This window comes from Eretmochelys imbricata, chromosome 6 (genome assembly GCF_965152235.1).
Source record: "Eretmochelys imbricata isolate rEreImb1 chromosome 6, rEreImb1.hap1, whole genome shotgun sequence".
In the NCBI taxonomy this organism is placed as follows: domain Eukaryota; kingdom Metazoa; phylum Chordata; order Testudines; family Cheloniidae; genus Eretmochelys; species Eretmochelys imbricata.
The window spans coordinates 103239165-103266355 of record NC_135577.1 but is presented as its reverse complement, the minus strand read 5'-3'; the positions used below and the strand labels follow the sequence as shown (position 1 = coordinate 103266355).

At 41.1% G+C, this 27191-nt stretch overlaps 1 protein-coding gene across 1 annotated transcript in view; it reads right to left on the bottom strand.

Annotated features, from left to right (window-relative positions):
* The window catches only part of SLC24A4 (solute carrier family 24 member 4), a 126009-nt gene that overhangs the window by 215 nt on the left and 98603 nt on the right, over positions 1 to 27191 (bottom strand). The window contains exons 11-16 of the mRNA XM_077820406.1: positions 23127 to 23296; positions 21076 to 21220; positions 8904 to 9070; positions 6248 to 6362; positions 3292 to 3404; positions 2332 to 2397 (exon numbers count right to left, since the gene is read on the bottom strand). Of these exons, the coding sequence (XP_077676532.1) occupies positions 2332 to 2397; positions 3292 to 3404; positions 6248 to 6362; positions 8904 to 9070; positions 21076 to 21220; positions 23127 to 23296 (776 nt within the window). The remainder of the gene's footprint in view (positions 1 to 2331; positions 2398 to 3291; positions 3405 to 6247; positions 6363 to 8903; positions 9071 to 21075; positions 21221 to 23126; positions 23297 to 27191) is intronic.

The window sequence follows — 27191 nt, the reverse complement described above, 5'->3', positions numbered from 1 at the left end:
ATGAGGTCTATTTGAATCTGCTGTCCCTAAACATGCTAAAAATGCAGTCTTGGTCATCTTACAGATCAGAAAGGACAGTGTTCATTTTTTCAGATGGCAATAAGGCACATAACTGATCAAGTTAAACATGAGGGCTTAATTCTCAGCTACATTAAGACCTCTTTACACTGCTCTAACATATAAAGCGGCCTTGAAGTGGGTGTAACTTAGGGTGTGTCTACACTGCAGCTGGAGGTGTCCTTGGACAGACATACAAGCACTAGCCTTGATCAAGCTAACTTGCTAAAAACAGCAAGGTTAGCGGTCTGAGATCCTAGGCCATTTGGAGCCCTAAGTAGGAACAGCGCCGTCTCTGTCCTAGGTAACATGCTGCCATCTGCACTGCTGTGGCTACACTGTTATTTTTAGCATGACAATTGATCACAGCTAGTGTAGGTATGTCTATACATGTGAGAAATTACACCTCCAGCTGCAGCATAAATGTACCGCAAGCGAGTGGCATATTTTCAGAACCCTTCACAGGGTCAGAGCTTGGTGAAGAGCTCTTAATGTAACCGAGAATCAAGCCCATAAGCGTATAGTTTCAACACACCCTTTAAGTCATGCAGCTCCCATTAATTGCTTCAGTACAGCCTAAATTATCAGGTAAAGAACCTTCAGTGCTGCCCCCTAGATCCACTATGTTCTCTGGAACACTGGCCCTTACAGAACGTTCCTTCCTTCAACAGCTGCAGAGAAGCAGAGAACATAGTATCAAAGGAGGTCAGAAGTAATGAATTAGATGGCTTGTTCCTTCATACAGACAGTTTGCCAAAATATAGGCCACTCAAATTGCACTGTGCATAGACATTGGCCAAAATTTCCAAATCTGGGTGACTAGCCTAAAGTTAGGCTCCTAAATCCACATTTAGGCTCACGTTTAGCGAGAGAGTAATGGGTGTGTTCAGAAGCTTTTCCATTCAGAGGTCACTGTTTCAGCTGCATCAGGAGCCTGGTCATTCTGTCCATCAATACCCCATGGACACCTTCGCCGATAAAATTTAGCTAACCCTCCCATACCTTGCCAAACTGCTGGACAGGTGGGTCGGGGAGGGGAAGATTTATGACACAATACAACACAACTGTTGTCTTTTAAGATATTATTTGGATATTTGCTTCACAGTGTGGCAAAGATGAGTACCAGTGATGGTGTCTACTGAGGGCTGGGCTGGCAAAAAGATTATCTCCATACAAGTCACTTGTGAGATGCATTGGCAAGTTAATTGTATAGCGACTAGGGTCTGATTTTTGCAATACTGGTCATCCTACCGCCAAATTTAGTGTGTCATTGGTACAATGCATTGGTAAGCCACAGACATGATGCAGAAATGTGAGGTGAAGCTGCAGAACTGGAATTAATTTGCAAACTAGATACCATCAGATTAGGCCTGAATAAAGACTGGGAGTGGTTGGGTCATTACAAAACCTACACCTAATTTCCCCAATACTAATTTCTCCCTACTGTTACTCACACCTTCTTGTCAACTGTCTGTAATGGGCCACTCTCTTACCACTTCAAAAGTTATTTCTCCTCCCTTGGTACCCTGCTGTTAATTGATTTATCTCATTAGACTGACCTAACACTTGGTAAAGCAACCCACATCCTTTCATATATTTATACCTGCTTCTGTACGTTTTACTTCATACATCTGATGAAGTGGGTTCTAGCCCACGAAAGCTTACACCCAAATAAATGTGTTGGTCTCTAAGGTGCCACAAGGACTCCTCAGTTTTTTGCTGATACAGACTAACACGGCTCCACTGAAACCTGTCACATTCTCTATGTAGTCTCCGCTGGAAGTCTACAGTTTGAGAAACACTGCAAAGTGTTAATGAGGATGGATATTTACACTTTCAGAGTCTGGTTCTGCCCACATCTGGCTCAATGGGAGTTTTGCCATTGACTTCAATGCATTCCACTTCAGGCCCTAGATGCATTAGAACTGACTTCAGACCCAATTAATGTTTCACTTACCAGGCCCTTTGCTACAAAATAATAGCCCAGTCCTAAGAGTTACTTAGTTAGCTCCTCCTGGGAGCTGAGGTCCTCAGTTCTCACTGAAATAAATGGGAATTGAAGGTCCTCAGTGCCCTACTGAGTGCTGAGAGCCTGATTTAAAGCCCACCGATGTCTTTGGTTGTTAGATCAAGCTCTATATGAACAAATGCTAGTCATAATGGCAAGTACTTCCAGTTTCTCCTACTGCTACATGCAAAGTAAATAGATGTATCAAATTATGACATGAAGTGAATACTTGAAGCGGTCACATTTTAAACCACGGAAATACTTACAGTAAGAGCTACAGACCCCAGCAGAAGAACAACCGAATAGACCAGTCCCTTGCTATTTATCTTAACCTGTGAAAGTTAGACATAAGAGAACTTTAAAATGTTTAGGACATAGTAAGTGCAACAGAAAGTTAACTGCCTCTTGATTTAGAACATTTTCTATTCTATTTTCAAGTACTGTCTAAAATTTAAAACGAAGGGCTTGTCTACATGGCGGGGTACTGCACTCTACAGGGGTGTGATTTCTAAAGTGCACTAACATGCTGTGCGCTAACTGGCCCGTGTTGACCCTGCTCAGGTGCACTAAACGTTTCCGAGGGTGCCTGCACCACACCAAAGTGCACTAGGGGTCTACACGGGCCAATTAACGTGTAGCATGTTAGTGCACTTGAGAAATCACATCGCTTAGTGCCCATTGCTTCGCTGTATCGACAAGCCCCAATTTACAATTTTTAAATGACATATATCCTAGATGTTTAATTCATGGTAAAAGTTACAATAATGGGAGAACAGCATGTTTAAAAGAATCAGAATAAATGTGTAAATAATCAGTCCTGCTTAAATAAATCCCCTCAGCACTTGTATGTGGCCTTTGGCCAATAACTCTCAAAGAGAGTAAGCCTTATTATCCTCATTTTACAACCAGGTCAACTGAGACATGGAGAGGCAAAAAGATTTGCTCAAAGCTGCACAGACATACAGTAGCGGAGCCAGGAATAGACCCAATTGCTCCTGCCACCCAATACAATTAACTCACATTGAAAGCAATGGGAATTCATTGCATCTTGTGACAGGAAAACTGTTCGCATGTATCCCTGTTCTTTGGCCAGGAAATAACCTCATGTCTTATTTAACTACTAATAAAAATGCTCAGCATTTTTTACAATGTTTTCTTCTGAAAACAACACAAAAAAACGAAAATTAAACAATTATAATTATATATATATACACACACACACATACCGTTGATCCATAATTAATCAACATAGTTTGCATGCCCCATGGTACTCCAAGGCCTACTAAAATGTCAAACACATTGCTTCCTATTGTATTGGATACGGCCATATCACCAAGACCTGGGAAACAGAAAAACCAAATAATGATTCTCAGGTCAAAACAACACACAGGACAAACATTTTGTAACAAGGCTGAGGAGGAGGAGGCAGGGAGGGGGAGAGAGAATGACCATTGAGCAGCTTTGCAATGTAAGAGGACACTTTAAAATTAGCTAACTAAGAACTCCTGCAATCCCCACATGGGCAATTTGCCAAGTACCTAAGATCAGCAGATAATTTGGGTAATATTTACATAACCTTTTAAAATAAAAAAATGCTCACAACCAATATACTTTGTGCATGTATCATCCTTGATGGGTAAGTAGAAATTGTTTGGTGTTTGAGTGTGATGCCAATTAAAAAAACAGGTTGATAAGATTTGTCCTGTTTTTTCTGTAGTCCCAGGGCAAAGCTGGCCATGGGCTTCATTATAGGAAGCTGTGTGTGGTCTGTCTTCATCTCTTGGGATGTGCTCTGGGGCCGTGGGCTCTAGCTAATCTGAAAGTTGATCGTGAAAGGTGCTGAGCAGTGTGGGAGCTGAGGACATTCAGCACTGAGCAGGATTGGGCCCTTATGTGTTTGAGCATCAAGTACACTTTAGAAATTTCATTTTTTAAAAACAACCCCAAACAATAATGAAATAGGAGAACAAAGTGTGAGTGGGTGGTAAAGTCATGAGAACCTTGTTCTTACAGAATCTCTGTTTCCTGTGCTCAGTATTAGCTGGTGTCTGATTTTGATACCATAATAATGGTGGCCAGAGTGCTCACCGCAATTTGTTTCTCTCTCAAGTACCTGCTTAGTTATCTGTGCTACTGCCAAATCCACAAAACGTGTGTCAGGAAGGAGGAAAAGATCTAATATTGTTGGAAAGTCCCCTGCAAATAAGATCAGCTTTGTGGAGGAACTTTCAAGCTCATGAGACTTCCAGCTGGATCACATGCACAATGTCTGCTCCCAAGGCATGGCCTGACACAGTCAGTACCGCAGACAATCCATCCCTGGGATATCCTTGGGATTTGTGTTTATGGTGACACTTCTTGCAGCTTCCCTTCACTGTCAGGGCACATCTGCATTTGCCCTTTGGGAAATCCTTTACTAAAGTGCCATGCATGGCCCTCACATGTTACATGAGAGATCAGGGATTCTCCATCTACCAGTTCACCAAGCTGTTCCTTATCTGTACTCTCACAGTAAGTAATCTTGACCAGGTTTTTGCCTGATATGTGGCGATATTCTATTGCAAAGATTTGGCCCACAGAAATAAATAGTAAACTACAAATAGAATATTAAGTGGACTGTGAAATAACTAAACTAAGCAGATCTCTCTTTCCCCCATTGATTTCTCATTTAACATTTTGAGTTAAACTTATGGTAGAGACTCTAGAGAACAGAGATAAAGAATGATAGCATTTATTTTCTGGTTTTAGAGTAGCAGCCGTGTTAGTCTGTATTCGCAAAAAGAAAAGGAGTACTTGTGGCACCTTAGAGACTAACCAATTTATTTGAGCATAAGCTTTCATGAGCTACAGCTCACTTCATCGGATGCCGCTTATGCTCAAATAAATTGGTTAGTCTCTAAGGTGCCATAAGTCCTCCTTTTCTTTTTGCATTTATTTTCTGTACAGATTCAAGCATTATGAAGGCATTACACTGATCATTTTAGCACTTTTCCCCCTGTATTTCCTCTACAGATCTACTGACTCTAATATCATACATGGAAGAAACCAATTTTAATGGGCAGTGTCCCAGAACAGTTCTTAACACAGCTGATCTATTTTTGTGAGATTTTCCTGCATGTAATTCCTAATACGAAGTGGAGAATGGATTATTTTTAATATACGATTCTTTGTTAGGCATATCCAAAACATATTTAAAAATATGTATAGCTCTTACAGTTATAAATGAAACATTTTAAATATGTTTATGCGGTTCACATCATACAGATGTGGGACTCTACTGGCTCCTGGTGGCTAGTTTAAGACTTCAGAATTCTTGGAGTCTGTATGCAGCCTGGAGAACAAAGAGCCATCCTTTGGCATTAAGGGCTGTAGGAGCTGCAATACTGCAAAATGCTATTATTACTATCTGCTCCTTTCTCAGCGTGATACAAATGGACACACTCATGCTTGTTTTAAGCAACAATGGTAAAGGATGTGTCTATAGATATTTCTCATGTAAAAAAGGAAAGCTTTTAAAAAAAAATCAAAAGCTCAGCCATGTAAATATGAGCTGGAAAAATCTTTGGCCTTTTAAATAGGAAAGTTAAACTAGACATAGTTAAGGTTAATCTTTCCCTACTCAGTGTTAATATTCATCGAGCCAAAAGGAAGAATCTGGCTGTCTCTAGTTGGATGAGGAATATGTTTGAAGCAAGTTAACTTTTGTTGTGCCTTTCCTCCACAGTATCTTTCCCCATCAACTTAATTTGAAATCAATGCAAGTTTTACATGCAGGACTTAGGGCATGATCCAAAAAGAAAATCCTTTTTCTATGCACTTTTGGTGTATAATCCTATTTTTATGGCTAATCTTTTTTGGTGTAGCACATGTGTACGTTACATCTTTCTAATCTGACTGATCTATACTGCATATGTGAGTTTTGGTTGCTGAATGAACTACCAGAACATTATGCAATTTCTCCTGATGCTTCAATCCTCTTGGATGTAATAAATGCCCCGTACTCATAACCAGAGATGTAACAGGGTGGAAACCATTTTCTTTTTTTTTGCAGCACCAAGCAGAGTGGGGCCCTGGTCCATGACTGGGGCTCCTAGGTGCTACTGTAACTGAAACAGTTTGAAAGAGCTGCATATTACAGAAGCATAGCATGAAATTGTTGGAACACTTGAACAGAAATTATACCTTGTCTTGCTACTATTAAGCTGGCCATGCAGTCTGGTACACTCGTTCCTGCGGCTAGGAAAGTAATGCCCATGATAACATCAGGGATCCCCAGAGTGTATCCAATTATAGTAACCTGCACAGTCAGGGAAAACAGCCATTTAAAATAATTGGGAAGTCTCTCTTATTCTGATACTGTATTTCCAATACAATTGTGATTCACTCGTCACTTTAATTTCTGGATGTGGCCGTTATGACAGTTAGATACACACACACACACACACTTCTGTAAGGAAACAAAATTTTAGCAACAATCTGACTAAAAACCTCCTACTAGGAAACAATAAGTACTTGTAGGCACATTCTTAAGGGTTTTATGAAAGCCATTTAAAGTGCTCCACTTTATACATTTGTAACAGGATGTACTGGCCCCTTAAGGGCGCTTACAGACCAGTACAGACTGTTCTTATGTTCTGTCTGGAACAGTGGAATGCTGGGTGGCTCCCAGGTCTGAAGGTAGCTCTTCATTTGGCAGCAATGCAGGCTGGGAAGAGGGCAGAGCTCCCTTTGCCATAGTAAGAGAATGGCTTGGGAAGAGGTGAGACCTGTTCTGAGGCTCTTGACAAAGACACTCCTGAAGGGAATAGAACATGAGTCTCTCTAGACAAATGGCCCCGATGCAGCTTTGGAAGAGCCTACGGGGAGACAGCAGCTTGTAATGGGGATCCCAGTAAGGGTCTCAAGGGGTGTGTGTGTTAATATACCCTGAAAAAGGGACCAGAAAGAAGGCTTCATAGCCAGCCAGCTAAGCAAGCCTAGGAAGTAGCCTGTGGGAAGAGTAAGAGTGAAGTTGGAATATTTGAGATTGGAACAGACAGCTACTTCATTGCTCAGGGGATTAGAGCTGGAGCCTGTGGTAGAAAGGGTGGCATAAACCTCAGTGCTGCCACCTTGAAGTATTGTGCTGGCACTCCTATAAGAAAAGCCTATTTGTAGATCTGTGCAATCAAGGGGCAAGGGGCTCTTTTGGGAACCCCTGCAGCCAAGGGGAAGAGTTTCCACAGACTCTTAAAGCAGGCAGTGGCCCAGAAGCAGAACTGGGCCAAAAGTTTTTGCTTGGACTCTTTTTTTCATTAGAGTTGTGGTTACCCCAGAAGGTAACCTTTTTTCTAACTTAGCCAGAGGATTAAATTAAGTTATCCAATCACTAAGACATTTTCCCACTGAGAGGGCAAGTAACTGTGAGGACATTGAGGCATGGCCCATCTTAAAAGAGATCAGAGACACTGTTACAGCATCTCTGAACACATCCTACCTTTGGTCTTTCCACAAAAACTCCCACTGTTTTCAACAGAAGTTCTGAAAGTGGAACCAGGATAGACAGCATGGTCTTACTGAAGTACAGATGCATTGAAGTTGTGGCAATGTGGTACATCAGCAAAAATGAATTGTTGGAATATGAATCTCTCAACCATGTAACTCTCAATGTAGTTTTTGCTACATATTGTAAAATCAGGGAGAAAGGGCTTTACTTTATAATATAATACTTCAAATACTAACTTACGGGAAAAAACTGTATCCAAGTGGAAATGGAAAAATAAAATAATCCCCAAATGTATAATATACGGACAGAGCTATCAGTATGTATCCCAGACAAGTAAAGCTGTGTCACACAGCTCACAACCCTCAAGCGAGTTATGAAGATCAGCCGTTCATAAATGAAGATGCTTCCAAAAGGTCATACGGAACTATTACATATTTCATTTTCCAGGGTACGTATTACAAGAGAGTTAGATTTTTTCATTTTACTGATCTTTAATTGGAGGAGGCATGTGAACGCTTTATCCACCCTGCCATTGACCTACCAGTCCTTCAGCAATACTAACATAACTTCTCTTTAGCTTTGCCTCTCTTTGAATAGAAAAAAAATGCCTTTTTAAACTTCCAAAAATATTTTTTTAATTACAAAGAGTCAAATTTGAGCTACTTCACTATTCATGTCTCTTCTGAGTGAAAATGTACATTTAAGCTATAAAAACTGAGAGAAAAGAGTGAATCACCTGGACTGGAGTTTCAAGTAAGAGTGTTTCTGAACAGATCATACCAGATATACATCTTCATCAGAGCCTACATTTTTGCACATGTTAAGAGCAACTGAAAAGAGGTAACCTCTATGGCACTCTTACTAAGAAGGATAATACTTGCGACTAATATAGTCCGTTCCACCCAGAGCATTTTACACTATATCTGATCCTCCAACCCTCACTACTCACCTGAGTTACTGTGTATGTTTCAGGATCAGGCCTTAAGGCCGTATTTTTAAAGGTATTAGGTGCCTAAAGATACAGATAGGCACCTAGTGGGATTTTCAAAAGCACCTAAGCCCTAACTCCCATTCAATATTAGGAACTAGGCACTGAGGAACTTTTGAAAAAAAAAATCACACTAGGCCCCATCTGCATCTTTAAGTGCCTACCTTTAAAATTATGGTCCAAAAGTACTGTCCAGAAGAGAGACTAGCACATAGGTCATTTATTAGAACTACTAGACTGCACACATCTCAATGTGGTTATGTTTTTTAGTTCATCTAAAACAAACTGGGATTGCAGTTGAAGACATTCGCCATCTGGCCTGTACATTTCATTTCTTAAAACAAGGTTTTGTTGCATCTACTTACCATCCACACCATAAAATAGGAGAACAAAGCAATCCACAGAGTGGATAAAATGAATGTCAGCATAAAAAAGTTCTCCCAACGCGGTTTGCTGCAGTTTGGAATGGTACAAAAGAGTAGGAATAGCAATGGCCACGTGAAAATCCATTTGACTTTGTTCATTTTTCCATCTGCGGAAAGAACGGAAAACAACCTACTTAACTTTCCTGTTCCTGCTGCACCAGGTCCAGTTACATATGTATGCACACTATGTGGAAGAGGAGAAAATAACAAATAGGCTTGGTTGCAGCTGTGCATTTTGGTTTGAGGGTCATTTGTCTCCCTTGCCCCCGTGTTCCCAGTTTCTGTCTCTCTTTATAATATGGCAAGTTCTGCCCTTGGATGCATGTGTAGAGTTCCCACTGATTCAAACCAGACAATGTACATACATCTGACGATGAAATTGAGCCACAATGTATTGCTCTTTTGAATTTAAAACAGAAGGCTGGTAGTATTGCCCTTTCAGGGGCATGTTATCTTACCATTAAGCCCCTCACCTGAAATAAAAAGCAAAATACAACTTTTTTTTTAAAAGGAACAGTGTAAAAAATTGCCCACTTCCGTGCAATATCAGTAAACATTTTCAGCTGATATAAAAACAGACGTTGGCCTTCATTCTGAGCTGTGTCTGTGAAGGATCTACTGCTAGAGAATTTGCAAATCACAGTTTATTATCTGCATAACAATACATTCACTCTTGCTTCACAGACAAGACATATGAAATGCCGATGTTTCAAAACATTGCAAATGTGTTGCAAATGTGCATGTAAATTTCAATTAATGGGATCAGAGGCAAATTACAGGATTTTCACAGACTAGGGATTATATTGATATTCCTTGAGACATTTTTAGAGCATTCTACAAGTTTGCTTTCCAGGCTGACAAATGATGGACACAGTCAAGTGCCCTTTATGTAGCTTTATTTTGGATAATAATTAAGCTAGCAGGGGATTTCTTGATGTTTGAAACAGTATAAATGCCCTGATCATTGTGTGTGAAAGATCTATACAAATGTGCTGTTTTGAAACAGATGGATGGTCACACCAAAGGAAAAGAATAAAAAACAGATACATCTCCACTGTAGTCAGAGTTACACCACTGTAAAACTGGTGTAAGTGAGACCAGAATCTGCATTAATGTCCCTTGATGCTTTCTTTAATGAATCAAAAATTAGTTGTAGAGAGCACAAACAAATATTATGCTGCCTTCAGCTTTAAAAGATAGTAGTAATGCTGAAACTACAGCTTTCCAATGCTTATATGAGCCTGCGCTGCAATGAAGACAGCTGGACCAATGCTTTGTAATGGGGATTTCTCTTTTTTGTCACAAAAGAGCTATCCATTTAGGCCTTGATTTAGCAAAATTAGTGGAAAGTCAATGTGAGCAGTCATGGTTTAACATGTCCTTAAGTGCTTTGTTGATTCAGGACCTTAAGTAGGATCCCTGTCAGGGTACATACCCCCAACAAAGAAAATGAAAGACAGCAACTGCAAACACCATACTTGTTATCTAGCAAAACAGGGATCTCTTCTTACCCATGTGACAGGGAAAACATGCCAGCCTGATTCTACTCTAGTGTAAATCAGGTCTAAGACCAATGAAGCGTTATACCAGTGAGAGATGAGAATCAGGTCCTTATTTTTTTCCAGTAATTTAGTGAGACAGTTGCCCACTCATCCTGCAGTTGGAGGATTTTTGCTTCATTAACGAAAGCGTCCAGAAACATTGGTCTGGATTCTGGTCTAATTTACACAAGTTTTATGCTGGTGCAACTGACTAACGTAGAGTTACTTGTGAATTATACTAGTTTAGCTGAGAGCAGAGTAATTCCTATCTTGTTTCAAGTATTTCAATCTTTTTCAAATCCATATGCTCTGCACTGTGTATAAGAGGCTTTGGGAGCCAAACATGCATCTGATGAAGTGAGCTGTAGCTCACGAAAGCTCATGCTCAAATAAATTGGTTAGTCTCTAAGGTGCCACAAGGACTCCTTTTCTTTTTGCGAATACAGACTAACACGGCTGTTACTCTGAAACATTCCAAAGAGACAGTGCTACAATGAAAAGTCTTATAGTAATTTTCAATATATTCCTCTAATGCTATATGCCTCTATTTCCTCACTAAGGAGATTTATACTTGCAGGAATCACTTTCCCATTAAAATGCAGCCATCTCTAGGTGAAAGATAACACGTAAACAACACACAGAACAATAGTGATGAGAAGGGAATATTGGTTAAAGCCCTACTTTTAAAAAAAAGTGTCATATGGTTTGCAATATCCACATACAGCAGACAGGAACTCCGTTTTAAAGTCTCACCCAAAAATCCCACACTTGGTAAACCACACAGTGTGATACTGGCAGATCAGCTGTCAGCTCATGCCAAAGTCCCCACATCTCAACTGAACACTGACAAATACATAGCTGGAATCAGTCTGGCTCACCTGTGTGTTAGTATTGTTAAGCCAGGTGTTAAAATGATAAGAATGTGTTTAGATTTTATTGAATGCGTCTGAGTTGTTGCATGCATTAATCTCACTTGTAACATCTGAATTTCATATTGTAAGCCAATATCTGAGCGGTTGTATTGTGCACCTCTGTGACTATGTAAAACACCGACAGGAAAGAGACATTAAATTAGTGTGAAGGGCTGCTCATCAACAGAAGGTCTTACATCCTTCCCAACAGGAAAGGTCCATCAACACCAGATGTTAAGAGGATAAAATACTTTGTTGTTCTGCTCTCCCCCCCATGAAGATGAGTCATGCAAGCGGATTTCCCCCTGTCCCCGCCCCCAGATCAGCCGAGTTTGCAGCTCAGAGGACATGTCAGAAGGGGGATAAAAACCCCAGACAAAAGGAACTAGGTATCTTTATGCTGCTTGGTCTCGGGGGAAGGGGGCAGGGGAAAGGATCCCCAGCTGTGCAGCCTGAGGTAGCCCTAAAGAATATAGAGACTTTGCTGAACATAGAGGCTTTTGAAATTTAAGATTATAACTCATTTGTGTGTATATGTTTACCTGCTTTCACCTTGTAAATAACTGTTTCCTTTTCCTGTTTCACAAATCTGTATATAGTTTATTAATGAATTGGCTACAATAGTCTTTGGTGTGAGATTTAAAGTGCCATTGACCTGGGGTAAGTGACTGGTCCTTTGGGACTGTGAGTAACCTGAATATTGCTGTGATTCTTGATGTAAGAGACGATTTATCACAAAGGTATGCTCACCTGGGTGGCGAGACAGATTGGAGTACTAAGGGGACTGTCTACGGCTCCATGTTTAGGATCTTATAGTACCTGAAGAGTTTACACTTGACAATTGGCTGGCAAACTCTAAGTATAGAATTCACAGCCAATCTGGGGTTTGTGCCCTGGCTCCTAACAATCTGCCCCGAGGCTGGTCCTCACACTCTTGAGTTGCTGCAGGCAGCGTTACACATGGAACTCAGTTTTATCTAGCTGAGATGGGCCAAAGGCTGTGGTAATGCACTGCTGCAGCTCAGGTATTTCAAACTTGATATCTAGGCCATTGAATCATTTCTTCTGGGAATGAAGGAGGAACAAGTAAGTAGGAAGAGTGCATTATTCAGTGTATTATTGTGTAACTTCAATTAGGCCTGCGAGACAGAGTCAAACCAATGGTCCATCTACTCTGGTATGCTCTCTGACAGTGACTTCTACCAAATGCTTTAGAGAAAGTGTCAAAACCCTCAAAAACGGACAGTTATGGAGGGAGCTTCTTTCTAACCCCAGGCAGTTAGTGGTTGAAGCTGGAGTCTCGAAGCATGAGTGTTGACACATCTAGGAGATGTTTATCCCAATTGGTGATAAACTGGTTGAGAAACAGGAAAGATTTTATAGACCTTTCTATAGACGTTCCTCTGTTTTTGTTTGAAATTTTGAAACTTGACAAAAAAAAATGCTGACCATGCCTATTCTAGTCCTTTTTTTAATTCTACCAAGCATTTTGCTTCAGTGTAACTGGTGGCAATGAATTCCACTCGTTAATTATAAATTGATCCAGATCCTCAGCTGGTGTAAATCAGAGTAGCTCTACTGAAATTAATCGAGTTGTGCCATTTACACCAATTGAGGAGCTGGCACTGTCGGTGTCTTTGTTTTTTAAAAAGTGTTTCATTTTATCAGTTTCAAAATTTGTTACTTTAACTTTTTAAACAAAACAGTCCTTTTCCACTAATGAAAATGGATTTTAAGTTCCCTATCTCCTGAGTCCTAATTATGCTTTATAATTTACAGCTGAGATTTAGGACTAATCATCATCAGCAATATTTAATTCAAATTTTGATCTTAAGTCATGTAGTAATGAGGAGTGTACAGCTCCACATAGGAGCTCTTGTACTAACCCAAGCAAGAAGTATAATTCCTGCAACAAAATGATGTTATTCTCAAGGGCTAAGGATTGATTGGACTAGTGTATGAAATTTAGTGTATGTAAATTAGCCAATCAGCCTAATTTGTTTTTAAGAGTCTTCTGCGTGCTAGGCACTTAACAAATGAATATGTTACAAATGTTACATCCCTACTGTGGTACCGATCATGGAAGCCAGAGACAAAACCCAAAAGGTTCAGACTACAGCAGGTCAGGAATTTTATGTTTGAATAGTTTTTGGGTTTTTTTTAAATGGAAAATGCCCTTTCAGAATTTCAGTTTTTCAGAGTTTGATCTGCAAAAATGTCAAGTTTTTATTTTTCACTCTAAATTGGAAAATTGTATCCAAAACCTCAAAAGTTTCTGTGGGATGGAAGTTCTGTTTTCCCTGCCAGTTCTACTTCCAACAAACAGATCTTTATTACAGCCTCTCAGAGATCACTCTGCCTGCACCATGACTGGATCCAGCATGTTACACTTCTCAGTGTATGCCATGACTGGGTATCTTACAAGTAGTGTCCACTACAATGAAGACAGGTCCCTGATGTGAAGAATTTATCTGAGTCTACAACGACAAATTCTGCTGTCCATTACACTGGAGTTACTCCAGATCTACAAAGGAGGGAATGCAACAAAAAGAAAGAAGTTATTGAGTGGAGATGCTCAGTATATCTGTTAGTTCCACTGTTTGTTTGGTTTTCCTTATTACTGTCTATTTTGTTACCACATCTTTGAGCAGAGAACAGGCTTCCTATAGCTTTTTCTTTTAAAGAGATGGATACAACAAAAGTGCTACTTAAAAGAAAGTCATAACCTGTTACTTCTCCATTGTAAATCCAATCACAACAGGGACCACCATCTTTCTTACCAAGAAGGAGGACAATTGGCAAACGCACACATTTTCTTGTCTAATTTATGAAAAAATCAATCTATATTTTGTGTCATGTGAATCGGCACAGACATCTGTGCTGTGATAGAGAACAGCAATCCAACTCTGATTGCAAACAGAGGCACATTGCAGCCCAAGAGGGAAACAGAATTTTCGTCACAACATATTACTTTTAGGTATCTTTGTCTTGTGGTTATAGCTCTGTTCAGTTGGTGGATTACCAATGGAATGACCTAGAGCAACATCAAATCTGCAAGTTTTTGTTCCAAACTGTCTGTTTTTAATGTCCTTTCAAGATGCCAGGGCCATAGGATAATGGGTAGGATTTGCTAACCTCCTTGGCCAGTAGCTCTATCTTTTTAGTTCTGGAAAAAAATTCTTATCTTCACAAACATAATATTTCATTACAGTTAATTTAGGACCCACCCTGTGCAACAAGGAGTTCTCAATTTCCATTAAGTCAATGGGAGTTCAAAACAATCCACACTTTTACAAGAGGCTTGAAGATGTAGCAATAAATGGGATTTAATTATGTGCTTACAAAAAGAAAAGGAGTACTTGTGGCACCTTAGAGACTAACCAATTTATTTGAGCATAAGCTTTCGTGAGCTACAGCTCACTTCATCGGATGCATAAAGTGGAAAATGCAGTGAGGATGTTTTATACACACAGACCATGAAAAAGCGGGTGTTTATCACTTCAAAAGGTTTTCTCTCCCCCCACCCCACTCTCCTGCTGGTAATAGCTTCTCTAAAGTGATCACTCTCCTTACAATGTGTATGATAATCAAGGTGGGCCATTTCCAGCACAAATCCAGGGTTCAACAAGAACTCTGAGGAACAGTGGGGGGGGGAGGGGAGGAAAAAACAAGGGGAAATAGGTTACCTTGCATAATGACTTAACCACTCCCAGTCTCTATTCAAGCCTAAGTTAATTGTATCCAATTTGCAAATGAATTCCAATTCAGCAGTCTCTTGCTGGAGTCTGGTTTTGAAGTTCTTCCGTTGTAATATCGCAACTTTCATGTCTGCAATCGCGTGACCAGAGAGATTGAAGTGTTCTCCGACTGGTTTTTGAATGTTATAATTCTTGACATCTGATTTGTGTCCATTTATTCTTTTCCGTAGAGACTGTCCAGTTTGACCAATGTACATGGCAGAGGGGCATTGCTGGCACATGATGGCATATATCACATTGGTAGATGTGCAGGTGAACAAGCCTCTGATGGTGTGGCTGATGTTATTAGGCCCTTTGATGGTGTCCCCTGAATAGATATGTGGGCACAGTTGGCAACTGGCTTTGTTGCAAGGATAGGTTCCTGGGTTAGTGGTTCTGTTGTGTGGTATGTAGTTGCTGGTGAGTATTCGCTTCAGGTTGGGGGGCTGTCTGTAGGCAAGGACTGGCCTGTCTCCCAAGATGTGTGAGAGGGATGGGTCGTCCTTCAGGATACATTGTAGATCCTTGATAATGCGTTAGAGAGGTTTTAGTTGGGGGCTGAAGGTGACGGCTAGTGGAGTTCTGTTATTTTCTTTGTTAGGCCTGTCCTGTAGTAGGTGACTTCTGGGTACTCTTCTGGCTGTCAATCTGTTTCTTCACTATGGATGTAGAAGCCCTCTACACCAACATTCCACACAAAGATGGACTACAAGCCATCAGGAACACTGTCCCCGATAATGTCACGGCAAACCTGGTGGCTGAACTTTGTGACTTTGTCCTCACCCATAACTATTTCATATTTGGGGACAATGTATACCTTCAAATCAGCGGCACTGCTATGGGTATCTGCATGGCCCCACAATATGCCAACATTTTTATGGCTGGCTTAGAACAACGCTTCCTCAGCTCTCGTCCCCTAATGCCCCTACTCTATTTGCGCTATGTTGATGACATCTTCATCATCTGGACCCATGGAAAAGAAGCCCTTGAGGAATTCCACCAGGATTTCAACAATTCCCATCCCACCATCAACCTCATCCTGGACCAGTCCACACAAGAGATCCACTAGGACAGGCCTAACAAAGAAAATAACAGAACGCCACTAGCCGTCACCTTCAGCCCCCAACTGAAACCCCTCCAACACATTATTAAGGATCTACCACCTATCCTGAAGGATGACCCAACACTCTCACAAATCTTGGGAGACAGGCCAGTCCTTGCCTACAGACAGCCCCCCAACCTGAAGCGAGTACTCACCAGCAACCACACACCACACAACAGAACCACTAACCCAGGAACCTATCCTTGCAACAAAGCCAGTTGCCAACTGTGCCCACATATCTATTCAGGGGACACCATCACAGGGCCTAATAACATCAGCCACACTATCAGAGGCTCGTTCGCCTGCACATCTACCAATGTGATATATGCCATCATATGCCAGCAATGCCCCTCTGCCATGTAAATTGGCCAAACTGGACAGTCTCTATGTAAAAGAATAAATGGACACAAATCAGACATCAAGAACTATAACATTCAAAAACCAGTCGGAGAACACTTCGATCTCTTTGGTCACTTGATTACAGACATGAAAGTTGCGATATTACAACAGAAAAACTTCAAAACCAGACTCCAGCGAGAGACTGCTGAATTGGAATTCATTTGCAAATTGGATACAATTAACTTAGGCTTGAATAGAGACTGGGAGTGGTTAAGTCATTATGCAAGGTAACCTATTTCCCCTTGTTTTTTCCTACCCCTCCCCCCCACACTGTTCCTCAGACATTCTTGTTAAACCCTGGATTTGTGCTGGAAATGGCCCACCTAGATTATTGTACACATTGTAAGGAGAGTGATCACTTTAGAGAAGCTATTACCAGCAGGAGAGTGGAGTGGGGGGAGAGAAAACCTTTTGAAGTGATAAACACCCGTTTTTTAATGGTCTGTGTGTATAAAACATCCTCACTGCATTTTCCACTTTATGCATCCGATGAAGTGAGCTGTAGCTCAAGAAAGCTTATGCTCAAATAAATTGGTTAGTCTCTAAGGTGCCACAAGTACTCCTTTTCTTTTTGCGAATACAGACTAAAACAGCTGCTACTCTGAAATATGTGCTTACAGTTAAGCATGTGTTTAAGTGCTTTTTCTGAATCGGGGCTCTAACAGGCAGCTAAGCTATGCAAGGGCTCATACACATCAGCTCATTCTCAAGATATGCCAATTCAATCTCATTCTGATGTACTCCAGCATTTCTTAACAATGCTGCTCCAAAGGATTCACAAGGACACCTTCCCTACAAGGTCAAGTGAGCCATCTCCATAACTGTATACCTGGCCTCCACCTGCCCAGGAAATGAAATAATCCTATTGTCATTCCTCAGCTCAGTCTCTCCACACTTAATACTGAGCACTGCCTCGAAAGCTTATGCTCAAATACATTTTTTAGTCTCTAAGGTGCCACAAGTACTTCTTTTCTTTTTGCGGATACAGACTAACACGGCTGATACTCTGAAACCTGTCATTCCCCTCCTAGATCATTCTATCTTAAATGGGCACTGACAGACCAGAGGGGATTCTTTCTTTAAAACTATCCTGAGGAACAATAATTTATTAGTTTGTGCACAATCTACAGGGCTGAGCTGACTTTAAATTCTACTTTTAAAATTGTGTTATTTAACCACCCAGTTTGAATAAAAGGGATTTAAGTAGCTGTGATCTCGAGGGGCCGGGGGGGGGGGAGATTCCTTTTTTCCTTTTTAAACTTTTATAAACTGAATTTTTTTAAAAAAAAGTTTAATGGTAACAGGGCTTTAACTGGGTAAGGAATGGTTTCCCTAGCCTCTGTTTGTCAGAGGGTGGAGATGGATGTCAGGAGAGAGATCACTTGATCATTACCTGTTAGGTTCACTCCCTCTGGGGCACCTGGTATTGGCCACTGTTGGCAGAGAGGATACTGGGCTGGATGGACCTTTGGTCTGACCCAGTATGGCTATTCTTATATTCACATTTTTTAGCCCATGCGCTGTTTACTGTCTACTTTATATTAACCAAACAGCAGAGTGTCAGATGAGCCTCAGCTCTTAAAAGCTAATTGTCCAAATGTTAACCTGCAGATCAGGAGAGATCAAGGTACTCTTTTTAGGGAGAATTGTTACTTTTCCATACAAGCCAAAGTCAAGATCTGGTAGTATAATAATGCCTTCCACAGCAGCTGCTGCTGTCTTGCGTCTCGAGATGGGCCCGAAACAAACCTGGAACCCCTCTGAAATTTGGGGTGTTTGAAATTCAGTCTAGGATCCTGCCTGGATTTTGTAGCTTGAGACTATCTTTACTTCCTTCACATAACTCTCCTTTTACTTCCAATTCCAATGCCCGAAAGCCTTAGTTCTATGACTGAACCCTACCACTGAGGGGGCACCACACATAACAGGGAGTAGATCTTTAAGACAATACATTCAAATGCAGCATTATCTGAGGTAGATTAAACTGCACTAACATCTATTTCAGAAGAAAGATGTTCTGACAAAAGTAACCATGGTGCGTAACTTGAAGAAGCAAATCAAAACCAAAAAGAGACATGACTCTAGAGCAGCAGAAAAAAATGTTTGGACTAATCCTTGGCCATCTTAACTGAGACTCTAAAAAAACAAAACAAAACAAAAAAACAAAAAAACTTTAATTAAAGTGAATTCCCTACTTTGCAAACTGGAAGCACCTAGCCTGGAAAATCCTTCCAGTGTCTATTCTTCCTAGAGTTCTTTATAGTACAGAAAGAATACATGAACTTCTGATCTTTAGAAAATGTATGTTCCTTATTCCTGGCCTGAAAATGCATCAAAAGATAGACAGAGGGGATGCGGGGAAACTGTCTGAAAATTACCTTTCTCCCTAAAGCCAATTTCAAATGTCAGATTTTTTTAGGCTGCTGATTGTACCCTGGCTCTTAAACAACAAAGCATGTTGTTTCTTTACATTTTCCCAATGTTATTGAAGTGGGCGCTTTCGAGAGCAAAAAATAGCAGAATTCTCCCTCAGAGTATGTGAGCTGAGCAATGAGCATCCAAGCAATAGATAATCTTCCCAGACAACAGGGGAGTAAGAAAAGCTGAAAATAATAAGGATTTTAAATATCTGGTCCCTCGGCTCTTATGTAAACTCTTCCAGTTCTAGCTGAACTTTTCCTCTATTGTAGTCTGAAGTGTCTCATCACCTATTCCACTCCGGCCTGTTGGGCCTTAATTATCTGAAAAACATTCTTAATAAAATCAGAAATACTGCCTTAAAACAATGCCAATTCAAAATAATGCCTCAGATCAAACCCTTATGCTACCATGAATACTGTAGGACATAGGAAGCCTTACTAGGATCTCCCCACTCCCTTTCCCTCCATTTACAATCAAGTCTCCTGGGTACTGAACAAACCCAGAAATGATAAAAACTTCCAGCCACCAGAGGAGTGATTTATGTAGTAGTAGTAAAACTTTAGGCTCTGGGTAACAACTGCCCTGTGCTCAGGTTCTGCTCTGTTTAGAAATATGAAATGCAATATGGGACTTTGGTGCTCCAAACAGAACTGGTAGCAAAGAATGTACTGAAAATATCTAGATTAAAAATTATCTTTATAAACCTGACCATTCACCCTTGTGTTTACAATTATCTGTGTAAATTTACATTGATTTCAAATTGTCACATTAGCATGGTCATGTGCGTCCATATGTGTAAATAAGCTCAATTTATTCTGCTGTACAAACAGTAAAAAACCTCTGCACAAATGCACTCATTTGTTGCCAGCAGTCCATCTAACAGGTCTGTTTCTTTAACAGATCAATTGTCTACCATGTTTTATCATCACAGGAGAACAGGTATTTATTACATAATGGGTTCCAATAATAGTGCACACTGCAATAAATGTGAAAATATATAGTTTCAACCAATCTTTCTTCACACATCATCTCTTTCAGTGGGCTCCAGTATTTCCTAAGATCAACAGCATTTCTGCTTTGATAATTAACATTTTAGAAATGGAGCCTCACAGAAATCAAACAGCATTCTCTTCTCTTTAATGCTCAACATCTATAATTCGCCCTTCAGTTTCAACAGGAGTTAGCATTATTCTTCATTGTATAGATATGTTGTTTTCTGCTGTTAAACAGCTGTTGTGCACCACCCCAGATATGGCTACATTTCAGTGGCAGGTGAATTAATTCCTGCTATATGATCTGTAGAGCATTTTGAAATGAATCAACAGAATCAACATATAAAGTGCTATGTAAATCACCACAATAACACTTTCCCTGTGTATAGCCCCTTTCATCAGAGGATTTCAAAGTGCTTTCAAAAAGTGGGTAGTATTAGTCACTTTTTAATATGAGAAACATATATAACATACAAACATGTATATGACCATGAGGGCCTGTGTTTCCACTTGTTATTCTGAACCTCCTTTTTAATTCCTTTTCCTTCAAGAAGTCTTTCTGTCCTGTCATTAACATACATGTGTGCACCAGCTTACTGTTCATCAGGAGGCCAGTGTAAATAGTTCATTCCAAAGCTATTATTGGGGGTGTGCTGATTAGATTGATGTAGGTTATGTATTTAGTCCCCTCTTCCAGCTACCACCATTATATATCCAGCCCAACCGTGGAAAACTCCAGATCAGTCTTGAGGGCTTACCCTAGATCTCCACTCAAGCAGCACATCACAGTTGGAAATCAATGTCCTGAACCTAACAATGGCCCATTCACATTTCATGTGACCTCCAGCTGGGTTTTATTGTCATTTAACCCTAGCAAAACAACTTCAGATCAGTTGCATAGTTCCACCTGACTGGCTCTTGACTGTCTCTACAACCCATTTTTTGGCATTTTAATTCTGTTCTGTTGTTCATTGTTTAGCACCCTCATTCTCTTGAAGATCAAACCTACCTGGTGGTGAAAAGGGAGATGCATTGTCATGCTCATTCTCCTCCTCTTGATTTTCCACAATGATGTTCCCATTTTCAATATTTTCACGTTTCCCATTTTGAATCGTTTTGCTCATGCCATTGGCAGAGTGGATTAGTCGCTGACGCTGCACAGGAACACAGACCAAAGAAACCAATGTAATCTTTGAAAAACTCTTAACTTTGCTAATCTTGTTCACCTGGTCAGCTCTGTTCTTTCAAACCCTACCACCTTGGAAGCCCTGATCAAATTCTCAAATGAATCCTATTTTAGCACCGAGTAATGAACATGGCTCACTTGGAAGCATTTCTCACCTATGGCTTCAGGCCTCAAGCCAGGAGTTGGGCTCATACCCAGCGGTGATGCTGCAGTGCTGTACTGTCAGAGGTGCTGCACTATCAGAGGTGCTGTCCTTCAGATGAGACATTAACTTAGGTCACTTCTGCCCTGCTCCAATTCCTTCCCTACCCCATCCCCCCCAGGTAGAGTATAAAGATCCTGGGACACTTTTCAAAAGGGTGAGAATTAGCCCTGCAGCATCCCTGGTCTGATTAAACATAAGGGTTTGCCCATTTGCTTTTTTGGAGCACGTGTTGCTATGCTCACTGGACTACAGTAGCTACAGTGGTTGCTATTCAAAATAAATATTCACCACATGATGAGAGCTGCGACACTGCACTAATCCCATACAGTTTGGAAAAGCATGAGCTGTGCTATCGTAGGTGGAATGATGCAATAACTATCGGCAAGTGCTGTCTTTTTAATGGCAGCTGCGCCAACTCACTTGAAAGTGCTTTACCATACCTTGAACATCAAAGGTGCTGCCAGCATGTGAAACAATTCTAAACCTAATGTAACTGAAAAGGGAACTGAAAGTAGAGAGAACTCAAATCCACAATACATTGCCAAAACTTTGGTGGTTTGCATACAGTGGAACCCACATCCAAACCACCTCTGGTTTGGGGTTTAGTTTTGCAAACTAAAAATACCAGCTTTCTGGCCATTTCACGATTCAAAAATACTTTCTTATGGATCAGCTAATTGGCTGGAAAGCAACCCAGTTGCTACTAAGTGGTTTAGCAAAACTTCTCCCACTCCTTGTATTGCACCAGAGAGCTGACTTTCTAAAAACATATTTGTGTATGGTTGTTAGTTGGATTTTCCCCCTCCCTCACCCAAACATGCCAAATTTCTGCTAAACTGCCATGGGCTGTTCAGTGTTCTATAGTCCTGGGAGCTGTGTTATCTCCCCTAGGTTACTGAAACTTGCAAGAACCTATTTTTCCTATACTTGTAAATCCCAAAATAAAAAAGGCCTTCACTTGGACTTCAAGTTACTCAGAAACAAAGGATGAAATCCTGGCTCCACTGAAGTCAATGGGATTTTGCCATGGACCTTGTCATTTGACTATTCTCAGGACTTTTGCTGCAGGGTTATGTGAAAGAGTCTCTCGTGGTGACAACATGTTCACCAAGGGCTAATCTGAGCCTGTCTGAAGAAAACGTCCCTTGTGAAAAGTCTGATCTGCTTTCCCATTTGTTATATATAACTCAGGACTGTAAAGATTAACGCATTAGGCAAATGTCTGATGTTATTTGAAGCTCTGTCCAACTATTAAAACAATTAATAAGGTCCTATGGTTGATTTATCTATTATGTTATCTTCCCTCAGTTCACTACTCTTATAAGTGCTCAAATGCAATTCCGGTGGCTAAAGGGAAAAAAAAAATTTCTTCTAACAAGAGGAGCTTCCTAATCTTTCTTCCCCTTGTACCTTCAAGGGCCCCTCTTCCATAGTGACATACCCTTCAGTGAAAAGGGCTTAGTATGACTCCTATCATCCTGTCCTAGGCACCAATCAGTATAGTCACTAGAAAGTGACTTAAGTCTCCGCTGCCCTAGGAGCTGAGTTGGAGAGTCAACTTGTGATTCCAACGCCAAAAGCATCACTATAAAAGAACACGGAGTGGAAAAGAGGTCCTTTGGCAAACCCCCTTCAAAGCACTCATTTGTTATTCTCTTAGTGAACTTACCTCGTTAATAATGAGCCTGCTTGCCATCCGCAGTCTGGTTCTGGGTCCAAATTTATTTGTAATCATTATTCGTAAGCCAGCTTCAGGGAAGCGAAATTTTGGGGGACTGGAGCAGATGATCTCATCCACCATTACCACAGGGTTTTTGCCATATTGCTGCTTTCCCTTCACTAGTGATCACAATGCCAAGAGTTAGTTGGGAAATTCATTTCATCAGGCTTCCCTTTGCCTAGAGTTGCCCCATTGTGACTCATGCAGGGGATCACATTTACCTGAATTCTTGAATTTGCTAGCAACAATCCCACAGTGTTTCTTGAGCTGCACAAATTTGATCATCATTGGCTCTCCCTTTCTACCTGATTCAGATCATGTGTTGAAGGGGGTTTTCACTATCTTGAGTGGATATACATTGGTATGGGTCTCATCTAGCCATTCATCCTGGGCCACCATTTTTCTTTGTTTACAGACCATCACCATTCATCATGGGTTAGCAAGCTTTGCACAAACCACCCACAACTGAGAGAGCATATACAGCTCTTTGAAAACGGTAATGCTATCCAGTTTAAGGTGCTTAGCAGCTGTGCAGCCTGTTGCCTCTTCTAGAGGCCTGTCAGGGTCCCTTAGTGTTGGGTTCCCAGTCCCTGCAGAACTTCAATTTAATTGAATAGAATATTATCAATATCTTTAACAATATGGGATTTCAAACTATTCAAATTTAACACTACCTCAGGATAATTGTTATAATTGATCCTTTAATACAAAGGAACTTTAAAATTATACAAAGAGTTGTGGTATGGTATTACAATAATAAAAGGCACTATATTATACTAGGAATCAATACAAGTGTAATCAAAGGCTTCTTAAACTTAACAAATCCATGCAAGTATTTCCATAAATGCTACAAACTACACATAGCAAACACAGCAAGGCTCAGCAGACAGGAGACATACCCATGTGCAGTTAGAAAACAGGGCAAGAAGTATGCATGTGATTGAAATAAAAATTATCCCCTGAGTAAGGGGGCGGGGGGAGAGAAAACAGCATTCTTTACTGTTTGGGTTATTGCCTTTTTTTTTTTTTGACAGCAGGTTACTTACATTAAGAGGAACAGAATTTAGGAGGCAAAAGTGAAAGACAATCATTAGTGCATAGTTTCAGCCAGGAAGCAAAGGAAATTTGGGAAAACATTCAACTCAAACAAAGGAATTAGAATTGCTCTGTCATATAAATGCATAGAAAGCTACGCAGTTATTGAGCCTACATCTGTTATTCACTCCAGTGATTAAATATTTTTGTTTTTTCAGGATGAGGTCAGTTTCAACATACATGTGCAAACTACATCATCTATTGCAGCTCTGCAGCTTGTAGCATCTTCTAACACATACGTTTTGGGATCTGAGAACAGATCCTCCCATTAACATTCACCCCCCAAAAAACCCCTGGGTGAGATTGTAAATCACCAATACACCCCTTTACCCTCCTGTGCTTGAGCCTCTTGGTACTGGGGGAGGCAGAACTTTACAAGACACTGTTTTGTGTTTCATTAAAATGAGGCTTTTGGTGAGGACATGGTGCTCACATGAGGCACATAAAGATATCTTAAAGTTTCAAAAGAAAACATGTTCTACTCAGAGGATCAGTTAAGTAGCTTTGGCCTTGCAGTTTAATGTACAATGAAGGATGAAACTAGGAATAATTTTATATTGGGTGAAGGTAAAGCAGCAATTATCCTCCCACTCCCAATATCTTCAGCCAGATTTAATGGAATATTGCAGTGGATGCAAAATAAGGAGCCGTGCTTTTCTGAAGCCTCCCTAGGAAGTGATTGCACTGAGGCTATTTTTCCTGTGAAGCAGTGTATAGCCAAGATAGCCTGAACACTCACAGTTGTCATCTGACTCTCATTTAAAGGAGACTCAACCATAGCAGCCTAACATTTGCTTTAGTCGAGAAAAGAAATGTTTGACAACAATCCTGGTAAAGAAGAAAGCCCGGATACTTTGATTTAACGTAGTCCTGCTAGACTAGCAGCTCTCAAGTGAGTTTCTCCAGTGACGTCTCCAAAGCACTCCTTGATCACGCAAGTTGTCAGTGAAAACACCACGGAAGCACTGCAGTCACAATGGAACTAATTCTAGGAGCACTAATGAGATTGTGGCAAAACATGCTCAGGTCAGAATAGGGTGACCATACTTTCCCAAAGGGAAAATGGACATGGCTCTGGGCCAGCCCAAGGCTCCTCGTCCCCACACGGGGCTGGCCCGAAGCCCCCTACCACCTGCCTGCATGGGGCTGGCCTGGCCCAAGCTGCTCTCCCGAACCCTCCCTCCCTTCTGCTCAGGGCTGGCATTGCTGCTCTTCCACCTCCACCCGCACATTCCTCCATGCCCCACTAGGGATTGCGACCCACTTTTTTTGGGCAAAACTGGGCATTAGTCCAGTTTTCTCTTACCAGCTGATGATCAGTTAGCAAGAGAAAAATGGGACAGATGCCCAGTTTTGCCAAAAAGGTTGGGATGGCTGAGACAGGGCTTAAAAAAAGTGACTGTCCCAGCCAAAACAAGATGTATGGTCACCCAAAGTTGGAAGGACCTTTGATGAATTACAGGGTAAAAACCTCAGCATTGAGGTACAGTGCACAGATTATGGGTGTATGAATTACTGCAGCCCCAAGGCTGACAGCACATTTATTCTGCCTGTTTTTCTCTTCAATCTGATTCCATCTGCTTCTGGAAACTCATGGCCCAGCTCCATATGGTCCAGATGGGTTCCATTTCACAAAATGGCATAAAAGTGTTTTTTACAAAAAAAGGAAAAGCATTTTCTGCAACTCCTTTGTACATCCTGCAAGGGGAATATCCTCCAGCCATGGTATTTTCTTTTCACAAATAGGCAAACTTTCTGCTCATCACTCAGGATCTGATGCAAAGCATACTAGAGTCAGCGGAAACACACTCGTTGACTTCAACAGGCTTTGGATCAAGCCCTGTGGCATCTAACCTGTGCTCAGTACAGACTCACACAACACACTCTTAGCAAGAGTTTTCTGTTACCAGGGAGGAATCAAACCCATGCCACCTGAGGGGAATGTGGGTCAATATATATAAAAAAAGCCCAGAGCACTGAGCTACAGTGCCTGTACTTTTAAAATGGGAGCATTATTAACAGGAGTACAAATCTTTTGCCTTCACTTCTGTGTGTAGAACTCCTCCTTGAAATGGAATTTTTCTCAGGGTGAAAAGCTCTCTGTATGAAAATCCAGTAATGGAACCTTTTATGTTTCGCCAGTGGAAGCTCTTGAAAGTAATAAAATGTATGAGCATCAAAGGCAGCTGTACAGTATGTGAACCTCCCTTTTATCTGCACCTACAGTAACAGAATTCACATCACCAGTATGAAGAAAGTACCTCACTGAGAGCAGCTGTTCTTTGTGAGAAAATAATCAGACTTGGTATGTATGGTCAGGAGAAGATTAAGGTCAGATCCAGCCCATTGAACCCTGGGGTGGTGTAGCAGTGGATTCTGAAACTTGTTAGCCACAAGTAGGAGGCAAGGCAGCAGGCCAGCCAATGGCAGCCTCCCCACGCCCACTCCCCTCCCCCCCACACAACTGAGGACTGTTGGCAGTACCTGAGGAAGATGGAGTTCAACTCAGGAGGAAGCGAGCCAAGAGCAGGCCAAGGTAGAGGCAATGTCAGGGCAAGTTCTTGCCCAAGAGGAATGAGGTGCAGCAGGCAGCCATGTGACTGTCTGTAGGAGAAAGATCTTGTTGCCTGATGCCTGAAGTTGTGAGGCAACCTGGATGAAGCACCTCTCCCACTACCCAACACAGTTCCTTCTCTGTCCCCTCATCTTTATCCCACTCGTGTTTTCTCTTCCTCTCTCACCTGAGGCAGGTCCACTTCCTTCCCTTTGTCCACTGTCCCCATGGTAATGTCCATTCCCACACTATCCCACCTCTGATTTCTAGTGGTGGTTTGGTCCCTCCCATGTGGTCTCAGATTGTGCCTGAGGATGAGGAAGGGGAGAAGCGTCAGATATAGGGAGGGGGTTGGCCTCAGATTT